Source organism: Epinephelus moara, chromosome 2 (assembly GCF_006386435.1).
Source record: "Epinephelus moara isolate mb chromosome 2, YSFRI_EMoa_1.0, whole genome shotgun sequence".
Lineage (NCBI taxonomy): Eukaryota > Metazoa > Chordata > Actinopteri > Perciformes > Serranidae > Epinephelus > Epinephelus moara.
In genome coordinates, this window is record NC_065507.1 from 19207566 (window position 1) to 19222255 (window position 14690).

Sequence of the window (14690 nt, forward strand, 5' to 3'; positions counted from 1 at the left end):
GTGACTGGAGAAATTTAACTCTAATTGGCAACTGGGTGGCGCTATAACAACAGAAAAATGCTTAAAAATGGCTAAAATGCGACTGATCGCTGTGGCTCCCCCTGTGGACCAATGTTTGTTTTTTTTCCTTCTAATTTTTGGTATGACTAAGTCATGGTATGGTATGCTGTACATAATCACAGAAACTGTCAGTGTGTCATTCTGTCTGTCAGTCATTCTGTCTGTCCCACGTTTTTCTACCCACTGACGTGGTCAATCTACGTGAAACTGCACATAGGCATTGAGGACTGGCATAGGTAGAAGGTGACAAAGCTACCAATGGGTATGGACTAGTACTTTATCAATGGCAAGACAGCCAAGTAACATATTTTTACACTAACTGGAGGCGCAGAATTACTTAAATATGCTTAAATAAGCAACTAGATGACGAATCAGACAGCCTACCAATAAATTAAACTTCTGCACGTCTCTAGACTTACTAAACACATGTCTGTAATAAAGCTTGAGTAATGATGTTGCGAAAGTATCCTAGTATGCACACTTCAAAGACTGCATTAAATTTAGTTTTCAGCAGCTGAATGTGCTCGTGTTCTCCAAATAAATTGGTGCAGGGGCTCCTGGTTTTCAGATTCACACTGCTCGAGGTATTTGGTTTTATTAAAGACAAGGAGAATGAGTTTCAACGATACTGAAAATACATTTTTACCAGACAATACATTTGGAGGACTTCCATTTCCACACCCTGCAGGTCATGTGCTTTGCTTCACAGCAGGCGTGTGGCACGCTCCGTAATGAAATTGGCACTTGTCTCAAAAGTCTGGCACTTTCAGATCATTTGGCCTCTCCGGTATTTTTTAAGGGAGCAGACGCCACTGCAAATTATTCATGATGTTTGCCATTTAGTGATTCTTTCAGTTCTTAAGAGGCAAAACAAATTTCTTTACTCCACGCCGCCTGTCCCGGGAAACTTGCTGGCAGTATTACAAATATTGATTCACTACTTTAAACCCCAGACCATCACTGGCTGTCAGCTCACAGAGCAGACGATGCTGAGACACAGGTCAGGGGACTGAAATATTATTATAGCCTCTGCCACCATTTACAACCACTTCAGGAACAGCAGGAATGTTCCAGCTGACAGGCAGCCCTTCAGCAGTCCCTGCATATGGACAATTTATAATGTATGAGCTGCATATTGTTGCTGTTGCTCTTTAAAACAGAATTGGCATCAGTATGCATCACTCCAGATGCACTCTGAGAGGAATCACTGTGGCGGGATGACATGCAAATAAGACTACTGTGCACTGTTGACAAAGCAAACAAATGAACAGATAAATTAAACATCCACAACCGCAGCTCTCCAAAAATGGCTGCAAATTTACAGCTGAAAACATCTTATTACGGAGATGCAGAACATGTGATCAACGTCAAATTCCAGCGCTGTGCTATAAAGGTTGCTCGCTTGACTTCTTAATTTTTCTTGTGGTTTATCTCTTGACCTACATGCTGAGGTCCTCCACCAGTGATGCTGTCAGCGCAGCCACAGACAGCGGCGAGGATGGTAGCATCTCTCCGCAAGGCTTTCCCTGAGGAATGTTAGCTACTGCTGACTGTGCCTCCCATCCACACCACTCACTTTCCCAGTGGGCGCCTTACACAGACTTTGTTTTTAAGTGAGTCTGGCTGATGTCAGGGGTTTGTGTTGTCTTGTGTAGTAAAGGAACGTGTTGCTTTATTTGTTAAGTGGGTCATGGGCTCTCAATAAAGCAGGCCTAGATCCTAGTTGCACCTACAGCTCCAAGTCAGTTCAGCTAAAAATTGAGTTTTATAAAGATATCATGTCTTTCTTGCAAGGTTTTCAGTTCCCTGAGAATGCTGATGAGATTTTCCAGTAAGCTGAAACAAGCATTAGTAACACATGAACGTCAGACGTGGAAAAAATAACATGTCACCAAGATGTGAAATCTGAAGTGGCTCCACAAAAACAAGAACTGACAGAGATGCTAAAGGTGAATCTCGGGGCAACCAACCAACATAGGAAATAAACTCTGACACGTGCAATATGGATTTAAAATACGTCTGTTCCTCATGGTACTTTCATGGTTTTGGGTAATGCAGTAATATATGCTGCTATATTTAGATCGATTCATGTACTTTAGTCATATATGTATGAATACAGGGCTAGTGTGTGAGGAAGAGGGAGCAACTGGACACAAGCATTCAAGCTCTCTCTAAACTTTGGTATATATTTGTTATAAAACGCATTCATTACATCTGAGCTACTGCAAAGATGTGATCAATACGTGCAAAGAAAACATGGAGATTCAGCACTATCTCTGTTTTCCATCTGCACAATAGTTCCTCTCCTTCTTCTTCCCCAACAGAGCAGCACTATACTGTATACAACAAGGCAGCTGCTTCAATGAGCCAGATGTTTCAGTGTGACTGCAGCCTCCAGTGCTCCATATCATGAGACCGATGTGCCTGGTAATAAAGCACTTCCTTTGAACAGACTGGGAGCTCATAAGATGGGGACAGGCTGAGAGCTAACGTAGTTTTCAGACATGATAAGATACAGGTGATCTGGGTCTGATATAGTTTAAATTGCTTTGATGCCATCAGACAGGAAGTATGGAGTACAGCTAGCCTGATAGGCCCATACATCAACTGATGATAGTTTAATGCAGTGTACATGTTGGTTGATAAGTAAGAAACGTGACCACTTTTCCACCAGAGAGCACTTTTAAGTTATTTTACACAGGTAAAAAAATGTCCCATTAAAGGTCCAGCGTGCAGGATTTAGGGGGATGTACTGGCAGGAATGGAATACAATATAATACATGTTGTCTTTAGTGTATAGTGTATTAACTGAAAATAAAAATTACATGTTCGTTAGCATAGAATGAGCTGTTTTTTTCTACATAGGGAGCAGGCCCCAGGCCTTGAAGCCAATTTTGTAGTGGCCAAACAGTGGTACTGCAATTTCGTGGGGTTCGTCACGTGATGCCCTGCGGCCCAAAAAGACATTTTCCATTGACTTACATTGAGAAAGAGATGTTTGTAAATCAATGGATACATTTTTTTTTGTGCGACAAAACGCCCGCAAAATGACTCGTTTTACTATCAAGACTTGATCCATTCAGTCTGATAACATTTCGAAAGTCGAGAAGAGCCGCAAGATTACATCATTTTTTCCTCATTCAAGTTAGCGGAGTGCTAATCGGTAGTCAGCCATTCAGGCAGTGGATGTATAATGCTCGGCTGCACTTGGTCGCGCTCGGCTGCAAGTCTCTAATGCGCCCGCTCTATGGGCTGCACACCGTGATGATCATCTGGGTAATTTTATAGGTGCCAATTGAACCATTTTGGCTTCATGCACCAATGAGCAACTCTCATAGGAAAGAACAGGGCTTTGCCGCCTATGCTGTATGCTTCTCAAAATACATCCATGGCGGGTCCTTATCCATGAATTCCACCATGTTGCATTGACATGTTTCTACAGTAGCCTGGAATGGACAAACCAAACAGCAGATCTAGATTGGGCCATTTGTGTTTTCACGCTGGCCACCATAGTTAGAAGCCCCTCCAGGACACGCCGAGCAACGCTGGAAAAACACTGATTCGTAACGTAAACTGCTTTATTCAGTGATTGAACCGGTTTAAATGACCAGGGGTCTAATTTATAAAAAATGTGTAGGATCCATGCTAAAAATGTAGGTACGGACAAAAGCCAAACATGGCAAGCGCCAAAAAAAATTTGACAATTTCTACAATCGGGCTTCCACCTTGCTATCTGCATCGCCGGTTTCCCTTCTCCAAAATGTTCGTAAGCATGTGTCAAAGTTTCTCTCATCAAGTCTGTTTTTATGGATCACAACCTTTGCGTGGGAAATGGAGTACGACCCTTTCAGCCCTCGTTTTTGCACATGCAGTTTTTAAATCAGACCCCTGGTCCATTTGTTGTGGAGAGGAAGAGACCTCTGCGGATAACTCGCCCTCAGGTAAAAACCACCTGAACATCTGGATCTTAAGGTCTAAGAGAAAAAAAGGTGAGCACATATTAGCAGGTGCGGGGCCCATGTGCCAGGAGACAAAGTCAGAAAAACACTGATTTATGAAGTGAAGGTGCTTTATTCATTGTTCTTACCAGTTTTAACCACCAGGTCCATTTGTTTTGGAGAGGAACAGACCTCTGTGAAAGGTTCGGCTTTCGATAAAAACATCCCAAACAATGAACACTGAAGGAATCCTAATCAGGAGCTCACGCTTGGCACACAGGAGAAGATTCAGCTGGTTGCAATCTGCAATCCTCACCGCTGGATGCCACTAAATCCTACACACTGCTCCTTTAAATAACCAATACATCTGATTGTCTGCACTCTAAAGTATTGATACTGGCATCTGATCCAAAGATCAGGTTTTGCACAGGCTATAGTACGGAGGCAGTGGAAGTGTAAAGCTTCCTGACACAACTAACTGAGCCAGAACAGCTTGTTTTACGACTGCTGTAGGGTAAGAAAGCAAACACTGTGGTGATGGGGCGAGTCTGTCATGGAGCCCCATAGTTTGTCAGAGTGCTACCCAGCTAACACTATATCTCCGTGGACCAGAAATAGTTTATTGTGGCGAGTCTTGGTACCACTCTTGCATAACTGTAGAATTACAGTGCTCTGCTGCTGCTGCCGTGTCCCGTGTGGGGCTCAGACTGCCAGGCTTTTCAGGGATTTTCGTTCAGCAGGACGAAGTGTACCTTCTGGTACAGTGAGTGGTATTTCTCTGCACACATAAACAACCTCTGCTCTTATCATCGGCTCACAAACACGGGTGAAATGTGACTTAAAGGCCCGATATGAGCACTGTGATGGGTTTTAACGGTGCATGCCAACGCTGCAGCTCCGTGTCCTTAATGGATAAAAGCAGGATTCACAGGGAGGGTGCAGACTCAAGTGTGGGTCAGCCCAAATGTACGACACCGGAGCAGCATCACCGGAGCAACTAATAAAACATCCCGCATGCAGTATGAGATGTGAGGATACTCACCGTGGTTGAAGACTGCGGACCGAAACCGGTTGTTACTGGACGAGTGATCCATCTCTTAAAGTTTCAGATAGCGCTGACTGCGACCCTCTTCTTCTTCTTCTTCTTCCTCCTCTTCTTCTTCGGTATTTCCTTAATTTCCTCTCTCAATCCCGACACAGCCGCGGTGAAATGACAGCCCGTGTGTTGTGTTTGACCGGACTAACCCGTCCCCCCTGTGTGTGTGAGTGTGAGTGAGTGAGTGTGTGAGAGTCTGTTTGGTAGCAGCAGCACATACACACACACACACACCGTTTAAAACTGACGAGCCAGCCAGGACGGTGACGTCACGAGCCGTTGCAGCAGCGTCGGAATGAAAACAATCGCACGTGGATGCGATGGGAGAGGGGTCACGTGCACCTGTAAGGGGGAAAAAAAGCGCCATTCATCAGGAAAATGGTGGACAGGTAATTGTTAGCATCAGAGGCGCAAACAGATAGAAGATAAATGTATTTAAATGTCACATAAATACTATCACTGAACCTTCACACTGTGTTTACAAGGTCATTGTGTTTAGTACGATTAAAATGTATAATTTAGAATACAGCAATTAAAAAAACCTCTTATTTTAATATTATAGACAAGTTAACTGATATGCTACACTATATTCTTCTTCTTCTTCTTCTTCTTCTTCTTCTGCAGTAATAATAGTAGTAGTAGAAACACTGGTAGCTTTAAGTCAGAGGTTGAATTTGGCAAAGTACAAGATTTTACCTGAGGTACTTCAGTGTTTGGGAGTAACTAGTTACATGTAATTAAATTACATAATAAATGTAACGGTAATCTGTTACAGCTAGTGAGAAAAAATGTAGCCTAATTAAATTAAGCTACTTATACTAGATAGATGTTGGAGATTACAAAGAGGTTACATTCGAATATATTCTTTTTGGTAAACATTTTTTAAATGCAGAATATAACATTTATTCTGTTGCTTTGTATCTTTTCATCGTGGTAGTAGTAGTAGTAGTGGTTGTAGTAATAGAAACCCTAGTGGTTTAAAGTTAGTGGTTGAATTTGGCAAAGTACAAGATTGCACCTGAGGTACTTAAGTGTTGGGAGTAGCAAACTACAAAATAAATGTAATTGTGATCTGTTACTGTTACTGAGAATAAAATGTAATTGAATTACAAATACAATCAAGATGTTGAATTTTCTCTGTTGCCGTCAGGACGTCATTCACTTTACCTGCTTGTTGCATGTTTCAGAGTTCAAAATCTTTTAATCCCTCTGCTAGTCGTCTTTTAAATTCTCCATAATTGATTTTATAGTTATTGTTTTTTTTATTTCTTTAATGATAATCTGTCTATTAACTTTTAATTATATTTATTTTAATTTAATTTTAATTTAAGTTATTTATATATTCATTTATGCAATCCTTTATTCAACTGAACTCCTTGGCATATTTATTATTATTATTATTATTATTATTTTTTACCATTTATTTATGTGTCACCGTGTTACTGTTATGTTATAGTATGTGTGTAAGGCAAGCTGTTCAAACAAATTGCCCCTGGTGGGATTAATAAAGTTGTCTGAATCTGAATCTGAATTGGAGAATACAAAGGAGGGTTATATCCAAATATATTCTTTTTGGTAAAAAGTTTATACAGTATGTTGAAAAATACATTTATTCTGTTGCTTTGCATCTTTTCATCGTGCAAGAATCTATTCTTTCTGCATAGCTTATTTCTGGACATTTTTTAGCTTTATTGCTCAGTTAAAACATTTGGCAAGAAAATGAGAAAATGTAATGACCTACATTACTCTGTTTAAGTTAATTAAATAGTAACATTATTAATTACATTGCTAACAGGGTAACTAGTAATCTGTAATTTATTACATTTGAAGTAACACTCCCAGCATTGCTTGTACTTTACTTGTGTACCTTTATTTTGACTACATTTTACTACATTATACTTAAAATCTACCACATTCTAGGGGATAATGTTTTAGTTTAGCTCCACTATATTTTTTCCTGACAGTTATGAAATTAAGATTCTGCATAGAAAACAAATGATTAGTTTATACAATTATGATGCATTTTAAAGAAAGAAAATGAGCTCTAATAACATAAAATAAGCATTTAAGTAAAGTTAATTTAGCTGATAGTACCTCTGTACAAATAAGGGTCACAATTTGAGTTCAAGGCTTTTTCTTGTAATTGAGTATTCTTATACTGTGGTATAGTGCCTTTTAATTCAGTAAAAGATCTAAATACTTTATCCTCCCCTGGCATTATGCAGTGTGTGCGTAGTAGTAGAATGAGTGACACTTGATATATACATAGTGTCCACCAGGTGAGGAGATGAGCAGCTATATTTGGGGTTTTTATTACACTGTATGACATTCTTGCCCTTTTATTTTCACCATAGAAATAAACTGTAGAGATAAACAGTGACATCTGGTGGTCAATTTGTGAACACATTTCTAATAAATTTCATTTTTCTTTCCCAAGCAAGTACAAGCACTACTTTTACCACTTTCACCCACACATTTTCTCTGCCAATAACTCAGTGCTCTTCTGATGTGAACTCGGCAGATTCGGCACATATTATTGGAGCTGTCATACTTTCTTCTCTGTGTGCTTTAGTAGTACAAATGGAGAGGAAGGTTAATGATGGAGTGACTATGAGTAAGCTAACAGAAAATGCGAGAGACATCATTAATGTACAAAAACACTTTGAGTCTTTCGTTTGTTTTAGAAGCAACAGTTTTATTTTTAGCTGTGACAAAAAGGGGGAAAAAAACAGTCGCCTCCTCAGAGTCTAAATGTTCACGTTCAGGATTAAAGTGCAGAATTGTTTTCACAGCTTGTGTAAAAAAATTAAATAACACACACAAAAAAAGAAATATTAAAATATCAAAACTAACAATGGAGATCTGGAAAATATAAATATGATACAGAACAAGATGAAATCTCATACAACATAGTATCAGCAATGATATTCAATCCACTAGAATCAGGCTTGCACTTATGATGCAATAAAAAAAAAGGAAATCAGTTCACGTTTTCGAGTCGTTGGCAAGGCTAGCTTACAACAAAGGCACAGCATTGTTCAGAGGTAACGATCCTTTGCAGAGAAGTGCTGCGGCGACATTCTCATTGATCCTCAACACGTCCTCACAGACACACCTAACATGCTCGACATGGCTCAGACAGGAACGGAGACAGAAACATGGCAAAGCCGCTCATGTACAGTACATGCCCACGGACGAACACACCAACCAGGAGGGGCTTGTTTTACAGAAGCGTATTTTGTGTTATCAGCCTGTACACTAACAGAAGGTCACATGCTCTTTGAGTCTCACTGTTACTGTTGAATGCTGCTTTCCTATTAAGCTGCTGAATTAACTGAATTGTGAAGAAAGCTCCAGAAAAGTACGGCCCTGAGCCAAAAGAGTGTGATGGGGAGGTGAGAGGTGAAACAGGCCAGTTTAAGTGCTCTACTATCAGAAAGACCAGCAGTGGTTGCAGCCTCTGTGGGCATCACATACGAAACCAAGCAGTCGGAAACAACACAGGACATCATTCACAAAGGACCGGTCTGTAGGCAGCAGGCAGAGCTGGGATATCACATCCTCATGGCAGCAAAGACGTTTTAAAGACTTCTGCCAAAGCTTAAAAAGTAAATTACAGTCATTCTCTCTAAAGATATGCAACTTTAAGATCACAGAGGGACCAAACAGGCTCCTGCCAATATTTAAAAGTTGAACCATGCACAAAAAATGCATCTAAATATTCAGAAACATTTTGCTATCAAGAGGATGCACTTCCCAGATCCCATTTTAACAGTTGAAAGGCTCTATCAGTGTCTTGCATTCATATATCAACCTGAACTGACATAATTTATTTCCTTATCACAAGTAGCCCAAGAGAGGAAATTAACAAACATGGCTTCAACCAGCCATTTGGTAATATAGTGCAAATTAAAGTACTCAAATCTATACAAAAAGATTTCAGTGGTTTTATATATATATATAAAAAAAAACAGATGCTGTGGTTTTTTTTTCTCTTTACATTTTTAGCTTGACTGTCTCCGTCAACTTTTTTTGTCTTTCATTCTTTGTTTTCTTATTTAAAATTAAATCATTTAGAGACAAAAAAAGAGCTCGGTTTAGAAGCTGAGCTAGTACATCATGCAGCTCGGGAAACAAAAGCAGGAAATACAAACAGAAAAAAAAATAGAGACAGAAAATGTATGTTAGAAGGTGCAAGAAGAGAGAAATCTGACAGTGGAAGAGATTATTTCTGAGGAGTGCGCATATTTATGCAATGCACGCAGACAGATGTGAGGACAGATGCTTATTTACAGTGATATTTACAGCTAGCATTTACATGTAAACAAACAGTGGGTCATCCACAGGAGGAGAGACACATATGTGGACACACAGCCGACATGATGAGGCAGTACCTGGTGATATTATCCCCACACCTGAACTACTGTACAGTACATGAGACGAGAGAAACTAACAACAGATTCATTGCCCTAAAAACTCTCACGTCACACATAATTAGAGTTGATGTGCAGATTTAGCTCAGCACATTTGATGGGATTAAATAATCCAGTATTATTAAACTTACTCCAGCACACTTCTATGGATACATGAAAACTCCAAGATCAAATGTTGAGAAATACTTTTTGGATGGAGGGAAATGACAGGATGTAACATTTACTGAGCTTGAACCCAGGGGAGGAGATATTTTATGGTGATAAGATTCCTCTTATCTCAAATGCTAAAAGCCCCTAACCTGCCACAGTGGTGAAAATGTAGGAAAAAAACAACAATAAAGCTTTCAGCTGTGCCCTAATGACTGCAGTCAAACTTTAACTCTCAATTTCAACTGGTCGGCCAATAAAAATATGGCAATGTAGCATACGTATATAAAATATGTCTGTACATTTACAATATTTAAAACATTTACAATGTCGCCAGCTACGTACACTGGTATGCGTCTGAAAGTTTAAGATGCCACGTCAATATAAATGAGATACACTCTTAAAATCGGGAGACAACGTACCAAATTTATGCAAAAGATGTGAACCTCAATGTTAAAGTCAGTGCTACACAATAAATGAGGGAGAGGGGCCACAGACGCATGTAGGTAGGTCTCTTAGTTTATGACCAAATGAGGTCAGAGCGACACGATGAACCAGGATATGACCTGACAGCATTATTTACACTCATGCATTCTTCAGTGGACTATTTAAAGCTTAAAAGGTTTTGTTTGACTTGTACAAGTGGACAGCAACTTGATCTAAATCGTAGCGTCTTAAAGTGGAGATCGACAAGTTTTTATGCTTTCGCTCATCATTAAGAAGTAATGTTAACTGCACAATGTAATGGCTATAGAATAATGACATCATCTGCGTATAGCTTGATTCCCTATAAGCCTCTCTTAGGCTCGATTTACAGCACAAAAGTAGTGCGTTAAACATTGTGCAACCAAAACAGAAAGAGGACAGCACTTTTGTTTTCCCCGGTAGGTATTAGTAGTCATCCCCAGTTACCAAAGAGTAGCAGTGTAAGGTCTTTGCAGTTACTGTCTGCAGTAGTGGAAATGGCAAATATTGGAACAACTGAAGTAACTGGGGAGAATAGGCTTGGGTGGTATCACAGCATTATGGTATACCAGGGTATTAAGACATTCTGACAGAATGATTTTCAATACTGTAAAAAAAATACAGTAGCTCCTCTTTTTATTAAACTCATATGGAGAGGCTGTATTGTATGTAGTGCTCATCACGTGCCACCAGAGGTCAGTCTCTACTTAGGGAGCAGGCGGCTGAGCTTAGGAACATGACAACTGCCAGAAGTGGGGATAACGTTACAGGACTGTCAACAACCGGCTAGCAACTGTAGAGAGACATTAGCGGAAAACATCATATTTTAAGGGTTTATTTTGACCAAACCAGACTAACTAATGAAATGTCCAACAAGACTGACCAAGATGGTTTTGGTGACTTTTGTTTCTGTCGACTCTGAATGAAGTGTGTTTTACCATCACTTAACAAGGCGATTAAGCTAGTCTTAGTTTAGTGAAAGACAATAACTTTCATTTAGAAGCTGTATGGTTGTGTTTCTCTGTTCAATAAGGAAAATAAGTGTAAGAATTTCACCTTTCTTGACATTTTTGTTTGTTAATTTGACTGAAAAACCTAGGACAGCTTGCAGAACTTAGCAAACTTTCTAGTTAGGTTGGGGGGTAAGGGGTTAGGTAGCCGTATACCCTGTTGAAATTTCAGGGAGGTAAGGAGTTATGAAGAAATAGATACTACCCAAGCCTAATGTAAAAATGAAATGTAGTGTGTCCTGTGTTGTTGGTTGTTGCTAGGCTCTGAGGAAAACAGAAGGCGATCCGGTTCTCTTTGTGACAGTGGCGCCAACAATAATGCCAGTTGGAAACACTAGAGGGGGAAAAGTTAAAAAGTTGTCTGTTTCCACTTTAAGCGACAGACGGGCCCCTCTCCTCTGCACGTTCAGTTTTGATATCCAAATCAAAAAGCAAAATCAAACCAAAGTCACACAGAAACACCTGCAAACACATACTGCACAATGTACTCTGTAGAGGCTGAAGGTCTGCCTTGTTTTTGGGACTAGTTGTCCACATGAATATACACACTACAGTAAGTACAGTAAGTATTCTTGAATGGTTTGACCACTAATGTGAAATCTACATGATTCAAGAGTTGAGTCATGATTTGAATGTTGGGTCTGATTGCATATGATATGTTCTACTTTAGCTTCAGGTGCAGCAGGATCAAGCTATCGTAGTTAATGTCTCTTGATTTGACTTTAAATGTGTGTGTGTGTGTGTGTGTGTGTGTGTGTGTGTGTGCGCGTCGTGCACAGGTGGCTTTTCAGATCCACGTTTTCCCCCTGAGTCTACTCGTTAAGCCTGAGCCAGCCTACGCCTGCAGCTCCAAACACGGAGGACTATTTACACGACGCCTCCAGCCACTGCACTGCCCGAGGCTGGCGATCGCTGCCCGTGCGGGGTTAACGTTAACTTCCCACTCCCTCCAGTCATGTTAAGCCCTACTCCGGCTGTTCGGGGTGGGTGTGCAGGCCGTTTTCAGGGCGCGTGATGCTGTGGTTCTCCCAGAAGGCCTTGTGCAGCTGGTCCACTTCAGACACCAGCGGCAGACCGATGTCCAAGTGCATCTTTAGGTTCTCCAGCCACTCCTCGAGTTTGGAGAAAGCAGGCCTAAAGATGAAGAAAGTAGACAGGAATCTCAGTTTAGAGTATTTTATCTATATTCACAACCAAAAAACAATAAGACGCACACTCATCCCAAATTCTAGCTATCTCTCCAGATAGTGTCTGTGTGATTTCCAGTGGTTTAACAGTTGCAGGGTGTCTGCAGGTATCAGAAACTTGGATTTGATGCTTTTAAATCATTTTAAAGATAATTTTTAATCATATTTATGACAAAATATTGGTCAAATTATTGTTTCCCTACTCAAGCATTTCAGGTTAGTAGTATATATCTGTACATGTGGTCCCATGCAGAGGCTGGTTCTACTGTGGGGGAAAAAAAAGTACTGCAAGGTGCTGTTTTCGTTTTTCGTACCGTTCAAACAAACGGGCCATAAAATCAGACTATAAAACAGTTTAACATGTCGTGCATCATCTCTGTCTGCAGTTGGATCAATAAAAAAATAGAATAAGAAATGCAATCTCGGAAAATAAGACATGCATGGTGCATTCTAGGGGTGGGAATCAGTAGAGGATCCACTAGGGCTGGGCGATATGACCAAAATCTCATATCACGATATAGGTCATTTCATATCCCGATAACGATACATATCCCGATATAGCACATTTTAATCCAATGAATAAAAAGTAAAATTTATTTGCAATTGTAGTTAACTTGAATTGTAGTTAATTTGAATGTATAGATGTCTGACCGTTTGTCTGCATCAAGGTCACAGCACACAGCAGCCATGGGGAAGAAGGCGGGGGGACAATCAGGGGGACAGAAGTGCTCCAGGAAGCCAGACACGTTCAGTCCGAAGTCCATCGCCCTGGGGAGGTAGTCTGGGTCTGCGTTCACCCTGCCAATTATCTGGACACAGCAGGAGAAACAAAAAGACGGAGAAAGAGTTAAACATGGATCCTCCTGTGCCGATCTGCTGAAAAGCACTAAACCTCTAAACTGAGGCTGATCGTTGCCAACAGACCACAACTACCGTTTGTGTGCCTGTCAGAAGCCACATGAAGACAACTTTGCTTTTCTGCTCCCTCTAATCCCTGAAATATTCTCTGGCTAATGGTGTCCATCTGGGGAAGTCATATCCTGGGGCTTCGCAGTGACTGAACTAAACTGTTGAGTCCAAATTATGTGGATGGTGTGTGTGGCCAGGCCCAAAGCTCACCACACTTTGGGGCTGGATTTTCATTTGGAAAGCAAATATCTGGAATTTTGGAGGAGCGAGACTTTCCCTCATAAAAGGAAATGGGTGTTTTGCAAATAATGTGAGGAGCTAACATTTTTGACAGGTCACTGAATTTTCCTTAATTTACAGAAAAGTTTAGTTAAAGCCAGACTAAGACGTAAAATGGAATGAGGAGCAGTTTTGCACAAATGAAAGTCTAACTGAATTTGTGCCAGGAAGAGATAATAAAAGAGTTTGTAGGTGATAAACTTTGGTAAAATTCAATGAATATTAAATAAAACAAAGCTTAATCATGTCAGAGTTCAGAGGGTTTGAAAGGGTTTAAAGGATTTAATTTTAAAGTTACAAGGACAGCAACTTTTACAAATGACAGGTTGGCTGAATTTTAAGCTTTTGGGACAAAGCTATGAGGCACTTTAAGTTCTGCTTATCAAACAATTGCCTCTTTCAAGAAATAAAAAAATGAGTTGGGTTATGATGAGTACTGAGTGGAGGGTCACTCACCTCACAGAGCATGATACCAAAGGAAAAGATGTCGACTCTCTCATCGTAGCTCTTCCCTGGAAAAGAAATGACAAAATGAGACTGTTGTTCATTTTTTAAGGGAATGCAATGTAAAGTCAACAGCTGTCACACTGCAGTGAGAGTAGTTTTCTTCATCTCAGTAAGGTGTGACTGGGTTTAAAGGTCCAGTGTGTAGGATTTAGTGGCATTTAGAGTTGAGGTTGCAGGACTAAAACTTTGCCCATGTGCCAAGCGTGTAAGAGAACTATGGTGGCCAATGCTAAAATGTGAATGACCCTGTCTAGAGCCAGTGGTTAGTTTGTCCATTTTGAGCTACTGTAGAAACAACAGGTGGACCCTGAGGAAGAGGAAACGCGCGGTATGTAGATGTAAATGGCTCATTCTAAGGTAACATTAACATTATAGTTATGAATATTATATGCCATTCTGCCAATAGATGCCCCTAAATCTCACACACTGGACTTACATAAATTAATTAGTCCATATATTATTTAAAACAGCACAAGCATCCCAGTAGATCAGCGTTTCTCAAACGGGGATATGGGTACCCCTAGGGGTACTTTGGAGTACTACAAAGTGTACTTCAGATTTAAAAAACAAACAAAAAAAAATAAAGTTAATTAAAAAAATATATCATGCATAATTCCTTAACTATACTATAATAAGTTCAATAGAAACGTAAATGTAGG

General features: G+C 40.1%; 1 protein-coding gene across 3 annotated transcripts in view; it reads right to left on the reverse strand.

The window, feature by feature from the left end:
- Nucleotides 1-7763: 7763 nt before the first annotated feature.
- The window catches only part of limk1a (LIM domain kinase 1a), an 81255-nt gene continuing 74328 nt past the window's right edge, over nucleotides 7764-14690 (reverse strand). For all 3 annotated transcript variants that reach the window (XM_050062470.1, XM_050062478.1, XM_050062487.1), the window contains 3 exons: nucleotides 13981-14036; nucleotides 12988-13145; nucleotides 7764-12283 (listed from right to left, as the gene is read on the reverse strand). In XM_050062470.1, the coding sequence (XP_049918427.1) occupies nucleotides 12115-12283; nucleotides 12988-13145; nucleotides 13981-14036 (383 nt within the window). In that variant the 3' untranslated portion in view covers nucleotides 7764-12114. The remainder of the gene's footprint in view (nucleotides 12284-12987; nucleotides 13146-13980; nucleotides 14037-14690) is intronic.